Consider the following 18,607-nt stretch of genomic DNA (forward strand, 5'->3'; position numbering starts at 1 on the left):
TGTATGTCTTAGCTAAGAACATGATTGGCAAGTTCCCCAGATGAAGCAGATACCTGAGTTCCCACCCCTTACCCTGAGTTTATCATAGCTCAGACCCTGGGGATTCACTTTAGTCTGGCTGTACTACATGTTAACTTTGTTGCTAAGGATCATAGTGAAACCAGTTTTGTTTTTTGTTTTTGTTTTTGTTTTTTAAATAGTATGGAAGATTATATTAACTATCGAGTTTTCTCAAGGGGTTTGAACGAAAATTTATATGAATACCCTTGAAACTCTATGTTAACAAGTTGTGTGAGTTGATACAATCTGAAACTAAAGCTCAAGTGAAAGGTTAAAGTGCAACCTGTCTCTGCACAAAGATTAATCCTACCTGTGGCTTTGGAAGGTGCATTGAGAAAACATAATCAGTGAGATGCTTTATCTAACCAGTATCTGTGGAGATGGACAATGATATATAAAACCTTTAGAACACCTAGAAATATCTCTTTGTACACTGGCATTTAAGATAGATTGTTTTCTTCTCCCACGCTACACAATAATATCACTGTGAGAAGTAAACTGTTTATGAGATTTTGGAGCCACACCTGTCCAGATCTGACACAACTGGCTTATCTGAAACAAAAATGGTTTTGGCAATGTAGCCAATAAATGACACAGTTCTTATTTAATTTACAGTGTATATTTATTCTTTCTACCATTTATTGTTCTCAGGACATTGTCCCTTTTGGACTACCTTAAGCATATTATGTATAAGAGATAGAAGGTGGCAAGGCAAAGAGAAGAACAGGGGGAGAGAGAGACAGAAGAAGAGAGGGAGAGAGAAAGAGAGAAGGGGGGGAGAGAGAGCTCTAGCGATGGGGAGGAGGAAGGGCAACTGATGCTCTAGGTGTAAGTTAACTAAGCAGGAGGATCTTAAGGTTTCTAAACCCGGTGAACTGAGTCTCTTAAAAGTTCCTAACTTCAAAGGAAGTTACAAAAATTCCTGATACATTATGGAGAATCATGCTTTATGAGAAATAATGTAGTTTTTATTTTTCCCTCTTCTTTCCTTCCTTTCTCCCTTCCTCTTTCTCTTTCCTCTCCTCCCCACCTTCTTTTAACAATGATTGATTGTAACGGGTCAAATTTTAAGGAATTGTGTTCTAATTCCCCAAATCAGTATATGTTTGAGTTATACTAAAGTATATGCATTATTTTATTACTTTATGAACTGATGTAGTTAGAAAAAGAATTTATCTTGTTTTTAATCTTTTAAAACTATTAATATTATTATATTTTTGAATTATACAGACAACTAGCCAAACAAATTATGACAGGTGCATTATATTTTTCATTGGTTAAGCTTATTTTTGTACAATTTCTAAAATATGAGTAAACATATATTTTAAAGTATAACGTAAATTTGTTCTGCAGGGATTAGTATCCTGTCATCTTGAATCTTTTTTCTTTCTTCATTGTTACACCTGGTAGATATGATAGAGGAGCTAAATAAATGTAATTTTAGCAATAACCATGTTCATTGAGCCAAGTGTTTATTCATTATTGAATACCTACTCTTATTCAAGTAAGAAACTTTCATGGGATGGATTCTCATTTGGTGTTTATTCTGTATGTTATTGTAAAAGTAGGGAGGTGATTCTCTGGGGATGTACAAACACAGTGGGAAGTGGGAATGGGCATGGTATCTCACTTAGTCCATTTTTAGGCGCTGTTCTTTTTTGTTGTTGTTGAGAATCTTCTTTTTTTTTAAAGAATTTTTTATTTTAATTTAAAAACAAAAAATTTTATTTTATTTTACTGATTATGCTATTACAGTTGTCCCATTTCCCCCCTTCATTCCCCTCCACCCTGCACACGCCCTCCCACCCACATCCCCCCTTGCCCCCCACTTTAGTTCATGTCCATGTGTCTTAAGTTCTTTAGCTTCTTGACTCTTAGGTAAGGTGAGACTGCTGGACCTCAGACCCCTATAGTCACTACTTTGTTGCTTTATGACATTACTTCTATGTCTACCACCCCAGTCTCTTAACATTTTTATAGATCGCAGTTTAATCAACTTTTCATGTCTCCATTAGAGATTTTTTTTCTTCCAAGAGTTGCTTTACATTCAGGATTCTCTTTTCTGCAGTAATAACTTGATTTGTGCCCAAATGAATCTTTAGGACATCTTAGACCTATTTTAATGTATGAAAGTCCAGGGCCCATCCAAGGTCAGTTGTATTAGCAGGCTCTGTTATGATGCAGGGTCATGGTAAAGTGCTATTTCAATGAGACTTGTTGAATTGGTTGAATCTGTTTTCATGATAGATAAATGTAAGGAATAGAAGTTAATGATCATGGTATCCTTACATGTGTTTTGAGTGGAAAGTTGCTGTTTTAGTGATACAATATGCTTCACCAGAATTTTTTAGTACATTGCAGTTTGTTTTTTTGAGCAGTTTTTATTCTCTTTATTAAATATGGGAGAGAAATCAATGCTTTTGATACTGTGGGGTTGATGCTCATTTCCTTTCTGTGTTTTAAAAATACTGTCCTACTATTTTCTGAGCTTCTTTTAATTGGTAAAAAAGTCTATCTGATATTTTTCATTTCTCTGATATTTTATTTTCTTTGAATTCTTTTTTTACAACTGTTCTAATTGATAAATGGCATATGTATAACCTTATTTTTACCAACTACTGAAAGTTAAATACTATCATTTTCATAATTCATATATTATGACATTGCTTTTTTAAAAGAAAGTGAAGAATGTTGTGTAATTAGAATTCAAAGAGATGATATTGCCATGTATCTCATGGGCATCCTTGAAACTGAGGCTGTTTCCTGGCTTCACAGGCTTTCCTTTTGGCTGACTGTGTACTTCATAAAAGTGTCACTTCTGTTTTTCTTTTTTTTTTTTTTCTTCCTCTCTCTGGGAAACAGACCCTTTACAACTCTCCTTCCTCATTTAAAGTTTTCTTTATTCATTATCTGTTTCCTGCACTTGATGGCTTAATGTTTTTTGGTAGTATTTTACTACTTTATATTTGCCTCCTGGGTATGCCCTTTTTCCATCTCCAGCTTTTCTTAGCTTCTTAAAAAAACAGTTTTTCCACATTCTGTAAAGGGGAAAATATATACCTGAATCTATTGACTGCGTCTTTTGCAATTTGTGTTTCAGCTTTCATGTTTGTTATACCAGTTTTATATCCAGATGCTTTTTCCATTTCACAAAACTCTAGTATTTTTTTCCAGCTAATAAAACTAGAGTTAAATACTGAATCTTTCCACAGAGAGAAGAAAAAAGATAGTTTTCAAACTTTATCAATTTCTGTAAGTCAAAGTGAAATAGATACTTTTTACTAAAAAAAATTTTAGATTTAAAAATCTTTCAAATGGGCATCTTGACCTTGGTTGAGAGGGTTATTGCAAATCATAAATCCACAAGACTCATGATGTTAGAAAACGTTCATCAGTCCAGGAGGCATAAAGAGAGAGCATCTGGAGAAAGAAATAATAGAATGCTTTTGTATTTAACTATGGATTAGACATATATTATGCAAACAATAGGCATGGTGCTAAAATGATCAGTTAATTAAATTCATTTTATTGTTATTACATTTTGGGAAAGTGTGCAATGATATGCTAATGACTTGCTACTAAAAAGTTTTGAACTATTAGGTTTTTGGGAAACTGCCCAACTGCTTTATGGGATAGAATATTTGATCCCTCCTGTAGGCCTATTATCGGCTACGTCTTTGGGTGGGACAGTCTAGTCAGTGAGAAGATATACACAAAATATTGGAGTTTTAAAATATTGAATTAAGGCATTCATGCTTTTGACAATTGATTATATGATAATTTATTCACTAAACTACAAGAATACTCTTTATTCTTATTTATATACTCTCCTTATGTACTCTTATTTCTTATTATTTACTGTTTAACCATGTCAGTGATAGTAAAATATTTTTTAGTATGAGGATGTTATGTATAAAATCTTTTCCTACTGGGGGAGGAAGTCCTATTCCCCAGCTACAATTCCTGCTCAGGAGTTTGTAGCAGTCCAGGCACGAGGGCTCTGTGTTTTTAATGTAGGTTGCTTTGTCAGCAAAGGATCATGAGTTTTATCCAGTCTCTTCTGTCCAGTCAGTCATTCTGAATTCCAAGTAGTAAGCTTTCTGCATAAGTTCAATTTTTAGTAAGTTTCTCAAAGCTATTTCAAGAATTATGGCCAAAGCACCTCCATTATGAAACAATTCTCCTGACCCCATTTATTTTAGGATTTAAGAACAACAGGAATGATGTTATAAAGTAGAAATCCTGTGAAAATGAATTACTGTATTGACACTTTCAAAGATTATGGGTAATATTATGTCCTCTTCTGATGTTACCATCTTGCTAGCCACTGAGGCCCTGACTCTGTAGGGGGCCTGTAATTTTGGAGAGCTCTGACATCTTTATCATTGAAAGTGTGATAAGACTTGGAATAAACCTGTGGTTTTGTTCTATTTAAAATTTCTTTTTTTTAAAAGAGATTTTATTTATTTATTTTTAGAGAGGGAAGGGAGGGAGAAAGAGAGAGAGAGAGAAACATCAATGTGCGGTTGCTGGGGGGGCGTGGCCTGCAACCCAGGTATGTGGCCTGACTGGGAATCAAACCTGTGACACTTTGGTTCACAGCCCGCGCTCAATCCACTGAGCTACACCAGCCAGGGCTTAAAATTTCTTATAGGTAATAAACTTTGTGTTTTTGAAAGGTAAAACTGTATGTATTTAAAGCTTTACTCCATTTATTTATTCAATCATTTATGCACTCATCAAAGTTGTATTGAGTGCCTGCTATGTACCAGGCACTGTGGTAGGTATATTTTTTAAAAAGGTATAATTTATTTTTAGAGAGAGAGGAAGGGAGGAAGAAAGAGAGGGTGAGAAACAACAATGTGAGAGAGAAACATTGATTGGTTGCCTTTGGTATGCATCCTGACAGGAGCCTGAACACACAACCCAGGCATGTGCCCTGACTGGGAATCAAACCTGTGACCTTTCACTTTGCAGGATGTTGCCCAACCAACTGAGCCACACCAATTAGGGCTGTGGTGGGAAATGATATTCCCACATTTGCAGTGGGAAATGATACTCAGTCTCTGCCTCTGGTGGTTAACATTTATTAGGAGGACAGATGTGGAAACAGATGATTTCAGTGTTGTGTGGTTGAAGTTAACACAGTGTGTCATGGAAGCAGGGGAGCACCCAGCCCCATCTAGGGGAGTCAGGGAATTCTTTCTGGGAGACATGACATTTCAGATGAGGATGAGGCACAAAAGACCAGTAGAAGGTTACCAGACAGTATGCAAAATGGTAAGATACTGTTTCAGATTATTTATTTTCTTTCCCTTGAACTGTATCACCATGACCTCTATCATCATTGTCATCGTCATCATCATCATCAATCACTGATAGTGCGGCACAAACATCTAGACCTATAGTCAGAAGATCTGGCTTTTAGAAGAGGAGAAAAGATCATGTAATCATGGAGATGGATTCTCAGTCTATAAATTTAGGCATGTAAGAAATATCCATCTATTTTCTATAGCTCAACTTTATTTCTGACCCTTAGTCACTGAGTGGTGGATGAAATAACTTCACTCTATGTTGAGGTTTTCCCTACTTCCCTGGGGTTATGGTAGAGTTCCTCCTGGAATGGGGGTGTATGCCAGTCACTGATAATCTGTAAATCATGGCTCACCTCTGAGACATGAATTGTTGTGTCTAAACAGTTCTTTCTGGTCTGGCTGCGATTTGCTACTTCTAAAACATGGATCCCACACCCCCACTCTCCCCGAATTTCTGTTTCTGTTCCTCTCTGGGGTCTTCTTGCCTTGCAGACACTGGGGCCATGAAGCAGAGCAGAGATCCTTGCTGCCTTGGGATCCAAAGGCTCTTCTCTCTTTTCTTCAGCTGAGGAAATCTTTTTCTAGACTGGAGATATTCTCTCTCTCTCTCTCTCTCTCTCTCTATATATATATATATATATATATATGTATCTGAGAATCTCTCTTTTATCTCTGTAACAAACTTTTCTTTTATTCTCAGGGCTTAGGTTTCAGGAAAGCAAAAATAGAATAAGTTAAAAATTACTCTGTTTTCTATCCTGGTACATAGATCCCCTGAGACAATAAAGTATGAAACCAGTTACCTGCTTGAATGAGAAGAAGGAAATGGGAAAATTTATGGAGAGAAAAAAATTAATATCTCAAAGTGCTAGTCTCCCACGTGTAAAATCAAGTTTACATGCCTTCTCATGATGATGCCAGCAGGTGACCTTGTGAAAATCACGTGATCCTTCTGGACTTCAGTTTCCTTTTCTGAAAGAGCTTAATATGCTTTTTTTCTCTCATGATAGATGCTGTTTATTTTCCACTTCAAGTAAGATAATATGTATGAACTTCACGTGTGCAAAGTTAGTTAGTGATAGGACCAGAAGCTCATCCAATGCTCTTTTCGCTGTATAACTATGCTGTTCTTTGAGTAAGTAAATGGCATATGGTGCAATGGAGGAGAGCCCAGGGGACGGAATCCAATCTTACCATCAGCTGGCTATGTTATCTAAAGAAAATCAATAGATTGAATTTCAAATGCAGTATTATTAGTATAGTCAGTTAAAACTGATTATACCAATGAGTCACCTGACAATCAAATAAAAACATGTAGTCCGTGTAAAAATTGTTTTGTAAATAGGAAAGTGCTACACAAGTCTTTATTATCAGAATATTTAGAAAAAAGTTGGTTCAAGGAGAAAGTTAGTTGTGTTCAGAGCCATACAAGCCTGCACAGATATGGTAAGGACACATCTGTTTACAGAGCCTGTGCTTTTTTGGTAGATTATGATGACATTTCTTATGGGTATTTTTTCTATTTCAATATACTAAAGTAATTTATAAACCATCCAATATTTTCAAAGTGATGGCCATCTTTAGATCTGCTTTGAGTTTGGCCAGGCACTTCTCCACAATTTAAATTCAAAGTTTTTATCTGTTTTTTTTTTCTTTTTCTAGTTTGTTACCACTAGAATAATGTATATTTCAACATTCAGTTGAAAATGTAATTTGCTATATTCTTCCTTATTATTTATTTCTACTGAACCTTGCACTTTTCTTATTGTTTTCTTCAACAACTCTATAGAAATTCTGAAAACATGGCTTATCTGAAAAGTAGTAATATAAACTCACCACTTTATATTGTCTTTTTTTTTTTTTGGTTTGTTTCAAGAGGGGGAATATCCAGATGAACAGATGTTGAAGTATATTAAAATGTTTTGGGGGGTGGTAGTAAGGGAGGAAATTATAACTGTGAAGGACAATTACAGAAAAGAAACATTGTGATCGTTTCCAGTAAAGTTTCAGTGTGGCATAATACTTACAGGTATGGATGGGCTTTGGTGACAGATAGACCGGGGTTTGATTCCTGGTTCCAGCACTTACCGGTTGTGCAGTCTTGGGCAAGTTTTTCTCTCAGTGTGTTTTCTCATTTGCATAATGTACATAATAGTATTTATGAGGTTTGTTGTAAAGATTGAATAAGGTGATCTATCGCAGATTGCTTAGAATTGTTCAATAGATGCTAGCTAATTTTAATGGTAATAAAATGATACCTTTGGTGAATTACTTTGAACTATGAATTTTAATACTAAAAAGCTTCTTTTTAAAGACCTGGTACAAGAGTAGATTTTCTATTTATATTTGTCACTTTATTATTTTCAAATATCCTTAATTTATAAAACAACAACATCAAAAATAAGAAGCATATATACTTACTAATAAAATATTTTTATTTGCTAGTCATAATGTCTTATAAGTATGATTAAAATTGTGACTGTTCAATTTTGCATATATACTCTTAAAATGGTAATAGGGAAAAAACAATTGCTATTACTTGTTTCAGTTGCTATATATCACATTGTAAAGTGATACACTTAAAGCATAGTCATGCTTATGTTCAGTTAAAAATCTTCCATGGTGGCTGTTCTGGTCAAGATGGCAGCATAGGTGGACATAGCTCACCTCTTTGCACAACCACATCAAAATTACAGCTAAGATATAGAACAACCATCACTCAGAGCCATCAGAAATCAAGTTGAGTGGAAGTCTGACAACTGCAGAATTAGACTGGTAGGAGGAGCACAGACCAGAATGGGCTGGTTCCACACCACTGTGTGGTGTATAAAAATTTAGGAGGATGTCTCGGGAGCGAGTTGTCCCAGCCCCACAGCAGATCTCCCAGCCCAGGGGTCCAGTGCCAGGAATCCCACAACTTCTGGCTGCAAAAACCAGCGGAGATTGAGTCAGTGGAAGAAACTCCTGGAGCCCCAAGAGGTTCCTTTTAAAGAATCCCACACATGGACTCATCTACTCAGACTCCCTCCCTCCAAGCTCTAGCACCAGGAGCAGCTTGAAAGGCATCAGTACTGCATGGGGAGAAACTGAAGTATCTGCCTGTCAAGGAGAGTGGAGGCCATTGTCCCTTTTCTAAACCCTCCCCCAACAGAACTGGCAAGCTGGGGCCATATCTGAGGCTTGCCCCCAAGTCTATACTGTTTGACCCACCTTGGAGAGATCCCCAAAGACTCTGCCATACTAAACTTACAGGCCCACCCAAGCTGCTTTTCCATGTGAATGGCTGGTCTTGGGTCAAGCTTCACAACTTCCTAAATCCTCCCAAACAAGCAACAGCAGGCCTCAGTGAGCCCCAGGCTCAGCATTAGCAGCAGCCAGCCTAGATTCACAGCTTGGCTTTGCCTGAGAATCTCCAAGCCCAGAACAAGTAGCCATGTCAGATAGCTTTATAGCTCAGAAAGGGTGGCCCTGGGCAAAATACAGGTGGGGGCTGAACTTGGCCTACACCACCCAGGAAACCCCAGGGTCAGCTTACTCAGTGGACTGCTACAGACCACATGGGAGCACCACCACCCTGCCCCTGCACAGCTGATCTTCCTCAGAGGGTGGAGGTTTGTGGTCAGTGGTTCAACCAATCCTTGCAGCTGACTAGTCTCGGTAAATCACTCCCATTGACTTGCCAACAGTAACAAAGGCTCAACTACAAGAGAATGGTGTACTCAGCCCACCTGAAGGGTGCACCTCGAGTACCTAGCTTGGACGATAGGGGAGACTGTGCCAATGGATTCTACAGGACATCTACTATATTAGGCCATGCTGCTAGGATGTGGAGTCAAAGCAACTCTACCTAATACATAAAAACAAACACAGGGAGGTTGCCAAAATGAGGAAACAAAGGAACATGGCTCAAATGAAAGAACAGATAAAAACTCCAGAAAAAGAACTGAAAGAAATGGAGGTAAGCAATCTATCAGATGCAGAGTTCAAAACACTGATTAAAAGGATGCTCAAGGAACTTATTTAGGACCTCAGCATCATTAAAAAGATCCAGTTAGACATGAAGGATTTACTAATTGAAATAAAGAACAATTGACCTGGCTGGTGTAGCTCAGTGGATTGAGTGCTGGCCTGCAAACCAAGGGTAGTGGGTTTAGTTTTCAGTGTGGTACACATACCTTGGTTGTAGGCCAGGTCCCCTGTAGGGGGTACACAAGAGGCAACCACACATTGATGCTTCTCTTGCTTGCTTTCTCCTCCCATTCCCCTCTCTAAAAAAGTAAATAAAATCTTTGAAATAGAGAACGGTTTATAGGGAAACAACAGTACAGTGGATAAAGCTGAGAATCAAATCAATGATTTGGAAGATAAGGAAGCAAAAAACAACCAATCAGAACAAGAGGAAAAAAGAATTGAAAAAAATGAAGATAGTGTAAGGAGCCTCTGAAATAACTTCAAGAGGTCCAATAGTCATATCACAGGGGTGCCAGAAGGAGAAGAGAAAGAACAAGAAATTGTCACCAGAACACAGCTCACAGACTGACACATGCACTTCTTCACATACTAACTTCATCACTAAAAAAACAAACAAACAAGAAATTGGAAATCTATTTGAAAAAATAATGAAAGAAAACTTCTCTAATTTGATGTAGGAAATAGACATGCAAGTCCAGGAAGCACAGAGTGTCCCAAACAAGATGGATGCAAAGAGGCCCACTCCAAGACCCATCATAATTAAAATGACAAAGGTTAAGGATAAAGAGAGAATCTTAAAAGCAGCAAGAGAAAAAAAAGTTAATTACATACAAAGGAGTTCCCATAAGATTGTCAGCTGATTTCTTAAAAGAAACTTTGTAGGCCAGAAGGGATTGGCAGGAAATATTCAAAGTCATGAAAAGCAGGGACCTACTGCCAAAATTGTTCTACCCAGCATAGATATCATTTACACAAGAAAAAAACAAAAGCAGTTCATCATCACCAAACCATTATTGTATGAAATGTTAAAGGGACTTATTTAAGAACAAGAAGAACATAACTATGAACAATAAAATGGCAATAAATACATATCTATCAACAATTAAATTTAAAAAAACAAACTAAGCAAACAAGAACAGAGAGAGCATCTTGGACATGGAGAGTGTTTTGATGGTTGCCAGGTGAGAAAGGGGGGTGGAGGAATGGGTGAAGAGGTGAGGGGATTAAGAAGAGCAAATACGTAGTTACAGAATAGCCACGGGGATGTATAGGGCATGGAGTAGCCAAAGAACACATGACCCGTGGACATGAACCATGGTGGAGGGATTGCCTGAGAGAGTAGGGGGTGCTGGGTGGAGAAGGATAAAGGAGGAAAAAATAGGAAAACTATAACAGCATAATTAATAAAATATAATAAAAACTAAAAACCTTCCATCACTTGTTATTCCTCCTTAGGTATAAGGCCAAACCTAGCATGGTTTGTATGGTATCAGTTTATTTCCCTGCTCTCATGGCATCTGGTACCTCATCATAGCATTACTGCATTTATTTCAATTTTTTACTTTGTTGAAATATCCTATTTAATTATCTTTACTTTCAGACAAAAATTTCTGAGAGGTTAGAATATTGTCTGTCTTATTCACTATCTAGTTTCTGATACCTAGAACATAGTAAGGTACTCAATAAATATTTCATTAATGAATGAAAGAACTTATTATTTCTCTCTACTAGACTTTTTAAGGTAGGATCACTTAAATTTATGTTGTAAATACAATTTTTATATTAAACACATGAGAAAATCAGTGATTCCACATTTAATCCTAAATTCTAAAATTCATTGATACAATTTATGTCTGACTGGTCATACGCATTTTATTTTATTTTTTCATAGAAATACAATCAACTCTTTCTGGGGAATTTAGGGTGGTATTGTAGAGGGAACACTACACAGGAATCAGAGCTTTAGGATGAAGCTCTGGTGTTTAGTGGCTCTGTGATCTTGGACAAACTACTGTGATTTTCAGTTTCATGTATAATATGACTTCTCAGTAGTGAGAATTGGATAAGATAATGCATGTAAAAATTCTGTCTAAACTGTACAAAGTGTTGCATAAGTTTATGTAAAGAATTTCATTATTGCTCTGGCCAGTGTGGCTCATGTGCTTGGTGTGTCGTCCTGTAACAGGAAGGTTGTGGGTTCCATCCCCAGTCTGGGAGCAGACAGGTGGCAATGGGTCTATGTTTCTCTCTCTCCCTTCTTCTCTCTAAAGGCAATGAAAAAATGCCCTCAGGTGAGGATTAAAAAAGTATTTCATGATTCTAAATGCTCTGCTCTCCAAGATTTGTGTATTAAGTTCATCCTTTCCTCTACTACATTTCAATTTTAGTTTTCCTAACATATATTCTGTCATTCTTCTTTTTTTCTTAGTTGTGACAAATAATTTTGTGTCATGCTTTCCTTCTTTCTAAAAACTCATTTCTTAGCACTATTGCCATTAGCTCTTTCAAACTTAAATTACCTATCCCAAATTATTTATAACTTTTGGCAATTCTATTTTTAAACTCCAAAAGAGTTGAACCTTAGTAACAGACACATGATTACCTACAATTTCAATTATGTAACACTCTATCCTTTGGATTCATATTTCATGCAAAAATTTTTTGTTTTAAGAAGTGATTCTCCTTCCCATTTCCTCCTGCGCCTGCCTTCAGGTAATCCAAATTTAGTTTCATTCTTTCAGTAGGGGAGTTATATGAAGAAAGATTTCCTTTAATAAAGAAAACAGGATAACTGAAGCCATTATATTGGCAATTCAGGTGAAAAATTCTGCAAGTACACAAGGTTATTTGAACATCAATTAAAATATTAGTCTTGACTTACTTGGACAATTATTCAACTTTCCACTTTATTCAATTTGTCACCTGTCAACATTTGGCTAGGGATCTTTGACTTGACAACAGGATACACACACACACACACACACACACACACACACACACACTTGCTTAGTTTATCATTTTTGCATAGGCATCTAGTTTTAGATTACCTGGAAGCTCAAGCCTTTATTAATCAGAAACAAGAATTTAAGTCGAGACAAGGACATAATGGCATTGCCCCCCGGTGGTGGTACAGGGCAGTACTTCCAGCACTAGAAGCTGGCATGCAAAAGCCTAAGTTGCCTGAGAGAGACTACATTATATTTGACCAGTTAAAAATATTCTAGCATTTTGCTTTATGTATGAGATTTTTCTCATACAGAGATGAGAGGGATAATAAGCTCCGTTGGTTTAGAGGCCATCTAACTGCTTTAAATCAATACATTGTCTTCCCTGAGTCATTCATTACTATGTGCTGAGTGAGTTAATGAACGTCCCCTTACCTACCAAATTATACTTGTGGACATTATTATGGGAATGTTGTTGGGACGTTTTTGAGAATTGCTCCTCATGAATAGAAGATTAGAATAAGTGAATACCTGCAAAAATGCCACAGTAGTTTTCTCTTTTCTTATTATGAAAGAAAAGAGAAAAAGATTCCTGGTACCTAGTAAAATCTTAAAGACTATCTAATAAATGAAGAAATAAAGAAGTCTGAAGCTTGAGGCACTAAGATAATCAGATAATTAGAGCCCAAAGACACATAGAAATACTGAGGGAGGTGTAGTATAATTATTATATTGTTGATTACTTACATTAATCATTAGGAATGGGTTAGAAAGTGAGATCAGTAAGCCACTGTCATTTAGGGAAACCTCTGATTGTTTAATTATTGATGAAATGGGGATTTAAATATTTGCCCTTGATTCCAAGAGTTGTTAAAAATATTACCAGTATGAAAGCATACAAAAATTAAACTCCTATGCAAATATATTAGTATATGTTTATGCCACCATCTTCTGTTAATATATCTTATTTTAAAACTGGAGTAGACCCTCTGTGCATCCACATTCATTTTTATATTTCTAACCTTCTTAGGTAAAAAATAACTAATTACAAAATGTTTTCCACTTAATACTGCCTATTGAAGTACTCCCTTATTTCATGGGAGTAAGCTTGAGGTGTGCTATATAATTTAGGAGTATTAGGGAAGGCCTCATTGATTAGGTGACACATGAGCAGAGATATGAAAGAAGAGAAGGAGTAAGCTTTGTGGATGTTTGAGGAAAGAATGTTTAGGTGGAAGAGCAAGAATAGAGGCACTCAGGTAGGAGAGTCCTTGCTATACTGAGAAAGAGCAGAGACCACTGTGGCTGGAGTAGAGTGCACAAGAGGAGAGGTGTAAGACCTGAAATCGGAGAGGCAGGCTTTTGCTGAGAGAGATGGGGAGTCACTGGAGGATTTAAACTGAGGAGTCACATATCTGACTTACTATCTTTCTGGCTGCTGTGTTTGGAAATGCCAGTAGGGAGGTGAAGGTGACAGCGTGTAAACTAGTAGGAGGTTATTGCAGTAATGCGGGGGGTATATAATGGTGGCTGGACCAGGGAGGCAGCGCTGGAGGTGGTGAGAAGTGATAGGATTTTGTAATTTGATGTTAGAGCCAACAAGATTTACTGACAGATTAGGTGTGGAGAATTAGAGAAGAAGAATGAAGATGACTCCAGTGATACTGGCTTGAATGATCGAAAGGACCAGAGATGAATGTTGTGGAAGAAATAGGTTGGGGGTGGTGACTAAGACCTGAAGTTCAGTTTTGACAAGTTAAATTTGAGATGCTTATTAGACATCAAAATGGAAATGTTGACTATACAGTTAGTTGTGAGTTTGTAACGCTGGGAAAAGGTCTGGACTATATAGATATAAATTTGGGAGACCTGAGAGTCCTGACGGTGTTTGAAGCCAGGAGACTGAATAAGGTTACCTAGAGAGTAATGAATAGAAAGTCTCCAGAAGTTTAGGGGCTTGAGGGTGGAGGAGGACCAGTACAAGTGACTGTGATGTAGGGAGAGGACTGGAAAGAGAGCACTGCCCCAGAAGCAGTGGTGTGCTGGTGCGGCTCCTGCCAGCTTGCAGGAGCCTATTGTAACATCTTCAATGAATTTTCAAGCTGCTTTGAAACACAGCCATTTAAAAATTGAATTACATAAATGTACTTTAAAGTAACTATATTAAAAGTAACACTCAAAACTCACCATTTCCTAGTTTTTTTTTTTTTTACATTTTTTTTTACCTTGTACGCTTATTTACATCTGTTTATCTGTGTGGTGGACAAGCTATGTAATGGTGTACTGCTGTGTGTCTCTTCCCAAGTCCACGGTCAATGATGTTACTTTGGTAGCTTGAGATTGGCCCTCGTGGGAATGTTTACACCTTGGAAAGTGCAAATGCTACACACCAGGGCTTGATTTATTGTTTTGCTGATAAGAAAGTGATAAAATGTTAGTAATGAAAGTACAAATTAAAAACATATTATTTCTCTCATATGTGGAATCTAATGAACAAATGAATTAACAAGCAAGACAGAGACAGACTCACAGATAAAGAACAGATGACAGCTAGTGGGGGGGCATTAGGTGGGGGAGGGAGTGAGCAAAAAGGAGAAAGGACTCATGGATATGGACAACAGTGAGGTGATTGCTGGAGGGAGGGGGGTATAAGGAGACTAAATGGTAATGGGAAAATATAACAAATGTTATTTTATTTAAAAAAGCATACTATGTCTGTAGCTATTACATTGTGATTAGCAGAGAAATTAAAAAAAACATCTGTCCACTATTTAATAATTATTTGACTTAGCAAAGCAGTTGTGTAATTGATGAAGGAATGAGTGAAGGTTTATCACTTAAGCCATCTTTGTTGTTTCATCTGCATCATACTCATTAATGTGATAGAAAAAAATCAACCAACATTCATGTTGGAACTATTCATTCATTAGTTACAACCCTAAACTGGCTATGACTTTAAGACTTTGCCAAAAATCAATAAAAAATGTATAAATCATAAAACCAGGAAAATTACTGATAAAATATTTAAGACTCTGGTCACTTTGGCTGTTGCCATTTTCTTCAGAAGCTTTCTAAACGCAGTTTTACAATACACAAGTTGGTGACAAACATAGTTGTTCACTGGTTAAGGTGAGTCTTGTCCTCCCTCAGAAAGCATTTCAGATCTGAGTAAATCAGTTACTGTATTTTATATTCTCTGTGATACTGCTGTGTAGTTATGTGACTTGAGCCTGGCTGGTGTGGCTCAGTGCTGGCCTGCAAACTGAGGGGTTGTCGGTGTGATTCCCAGTCAGGTTGTGGGCCAGGCCCCCAATTGGGAGCATGCAAGAGGTGACCTGTTGATGTTTCTCTTGCACATTGATGTTTCTCTCCCTCTTTCTCCCACCTTCCCTCTCTCTCTAAAAAAATAAATAAAATATTAAAAAAAAATCTGTGACTTGCCATTCTCCAAATAAATCCTCATGTTGGAACAATAAAGTTGAATCTTCTCACTTCCAAAAAAAAAAATTGTCACTACACACACAGGCATTGTCATTCTGGTGACTTTTTCAAGGATATTTTGTCTTGTGGGGGATAAAGACATATATTCCAAAAGCCATTATATGGCAGTATGTATTAAGAATGCCTAGAGTTATTTGTGTTTGTAAAATGGTTTGTAAGAAGGGTGATTATGATTAATTTTAACTGTCAGAGATAGCTTTATGCAAGAGACAGCATTTGAGTTAGCTGTAAATGAATTGGGTTTTCATTTGATTTGTTGACTGCTTTCTATATGTATGCATATATATATTTTTAAAGATTTTATTTATTTATTTTTAGACAGGGGAAGAGAGGGAGAAGATAGGGAAAGAAACCTTAAAGTGTGGTTGCCTCTCACACAGACTCTACTGGGGACCTGGCCTGCAACCCAGGCATGTGCCCTAGACTGGGAATTGAACCAGCAGCCCTTTGCTTCACAGGCCCGGCACTCAATCCACTGAGCCATGCCAGCTAGGGATGCTTTCTTTATATTAGATATTGTGCCAAGTATTGTGTGATGTAATGCAACTACCTCTGAGGGAACTGAAGTTCAGAGAGGTTTGGTGACTTGTTAAAGATCACACACAGCTAGCAGTACAGGCACAGATCTAGCTGACAGCAAACCCTTTCCAATATAGCACACAGATTCTAGAAAGAGTGGAATGTGGGAGCATGTTCCAATACAGGGAGCAGTAGGAACAAAGAAAAGTACAAAGGTAAGAAAAAGGAGGGAGGGAGAGGAAAGGGAAGGAAAGAGAGAGAAATCCAATGTGCCTCGGGCACTGAATGTGTATATAAAGGACAGTGGAATTTGTGGTGGGAAATATGGCTGAAAATATGGGTGGTATAAAGATTATAGGAGGGAGATCTTGAAGGTTGAGTTAAGGAATTTGGGCACTTCTTGTAGGATGTCATCAATTTTAAGATAATTTTTCTGACAAGAGAATTGTATCTGTTGCCAGCTTTGCATTTGGGACCTTTGTTTTGTTTGTTTCTGGTTACAGATTCTTTTGGAAGGCAGGACTATAGAAATAAAGTAGGTTCTTAAAAGTTAAGTGTAATTCTCAATTTTGTGTGGTAGTTTATGGAATTTATGATTATTTTATTAAGTTCTTTTTTGCCATGAAAATAGGAATACAACTATAGAATTGTTTAATGTAAGCTTACTATTTTTAAGACCATAAGATAGTATTTAAAAAATCATGTTTTTCAGATACTGACCGAGCTTTGTCATTACTAGAAGAATACTGCAAAAAATTAAAGAAACCAGAGGAGCAGCAGTTGAAAAACGCTGTTAAAAAGGTGATGGGCATCTTTAGGAGCACCTTATTCCAAGCTTTGCTAGGTATGCATTAAAAATTATGTATTATCTTAATGGTAAGAATTGTGTCTGGTAGTCTGAGAAACGTGGTCAGAGAACCTGATGTTAACCAAATTTAAGAGTGGAATAATCTTTTTTGATAGTAGAAGAAAAGGTTTGGGTTCTTTTTCTTATTTAAAGTTAACCTAAAAAAGAACTGTTAAAGAGTATTAATAAAGTGTGGATTATTAAAAATATAAATATTGAAAGGATGATTTGTATGGGAAGGAAAATTTACGTAGGAACAAACCTGACTTGTGTGTTGTTAGGGAAGGAAGTTGCCCAGCACAAAACACAAAGGGGCACATTTGACGTAGAATCAAGTCCTGCTTTTACTCTCTTCTTAAAACAAAAATTAAAGTATCCTCTTCTTCTTTTTTGCTTCCCTTATGAAAGTTTATGACCCAAATAGAACAATTTGTTGATGAAAATCTCAGTGCTTTGGAATTCTTGTCAATTTGTCAGGAATCAAACTATATAAGGTTTAACTTTATGTTTATTTTCTAACTTAGTAAAGATTTTCTTAACAATCTTTAATAATCAAGGATATAGTTTATTTATCTATGACTATATACATGTATCTTTTGCATTTATGCAGGTAACTTTTAATTCTTTTTAATGATATTTTAAGAGTTAAAATAAAGTAGCAAAAAGATATCAGTGAATATCTCCCCTCAACAAAAATAGCCAACTAATGAAATAATTTAAAAACCCCCACCTAATTATACTATATATTTTACTGACCTTAAATAGTGCATTTTAAAGAAATAACTGAGTTTACTAGATGTTATTATTGCATTTTTAAGTTCTGATAGTTATTGAAATAAAAATATAAAAATGGGAATTATGAGAATTAACCTTGAAAATATTTTATATGTTTTTATTGATATGTTTACACTTACTAAAAAAACTCCAAGTTGTTCTGAATATAATTTTAAACACCATTACACTTTGAAAATTTGAAAATCAGTCTGTTGACTAAAAACAGGAAAAAAAAGCTTTATAGGATTATTTTGCCCATGGATTAAGTTCTTTAAAATATTCTCTCGTGGATGGTAAGAATTAACAACACAAACAACTATAATCATCTTAGTTGGTATTAAATAGAAACAACTCTAAATGGACTCTTGCAGAATTTAAATAAATCCTGTCATTAGATAATATAGTTGACAATATTTTAAGCCACAAATTTCTCAATTAATTAATAGTTTCATCCTATTTGTAATTAGTGAAGGCGATGAACTGAATGGCAATATCTGTTCAATAAGTTTGTATGATACCTTTAGTTAAGACTAGCCAAGTTTTTTTGAGAGTTTCAGTTTCTGAACTTGATTTAGGAAGAGCATTGTTATTGACCACATTTTGGCAAAGTAACCATTCAGTACGGCAACATTAATACATGGGGAATAAAACGACAAGTGAATGACAAAGCATTG

The 18,607-nt window shown here is 36.3% G+C and overlaps 1 protein-coding gene across 7 annotated transcripts in view; it reads left to right on the forward strand.

The window, feature by feature from the left end:
• Nucleotides 1–18,607, forward strand: part of DLG2 (discs large MAGUK scaffold protein 2) — a 1,904,207-nt gene that overhangs the window by 2,234 nt on the left and 1,883,366 nt on the right. For all 7 annotated transcript variants that reach the window (XM_036030125.1, XM_036030122.1, XM_036030121.1 and 4 more), the window contains one exon: nt 17,025–17,156. In XM_036030125.1, the coding sequence (XP_035886018.1) occupies nt 17,025–17,156 (132 nt within the window). The remainder of the gene's footprint in view (nt 1–17,024; nt 17,157–18,607) is intronic.

This window comes from Phyllostomus discolor, chromosome 6 (assembly GCF_004126475.2).
Source record: "Phyllostomus discolor isolate MPI-MPIP mPhyDis1 chromosome 6, mPhyDis1.pri.v3, whole genome shotgun sequence".
NCBI lineage: Eukaryota > Metazoa > Chordata > Mammalia > Chiroptera > Phyllostomidae > Phyllostomus > Phyllostomus discolor.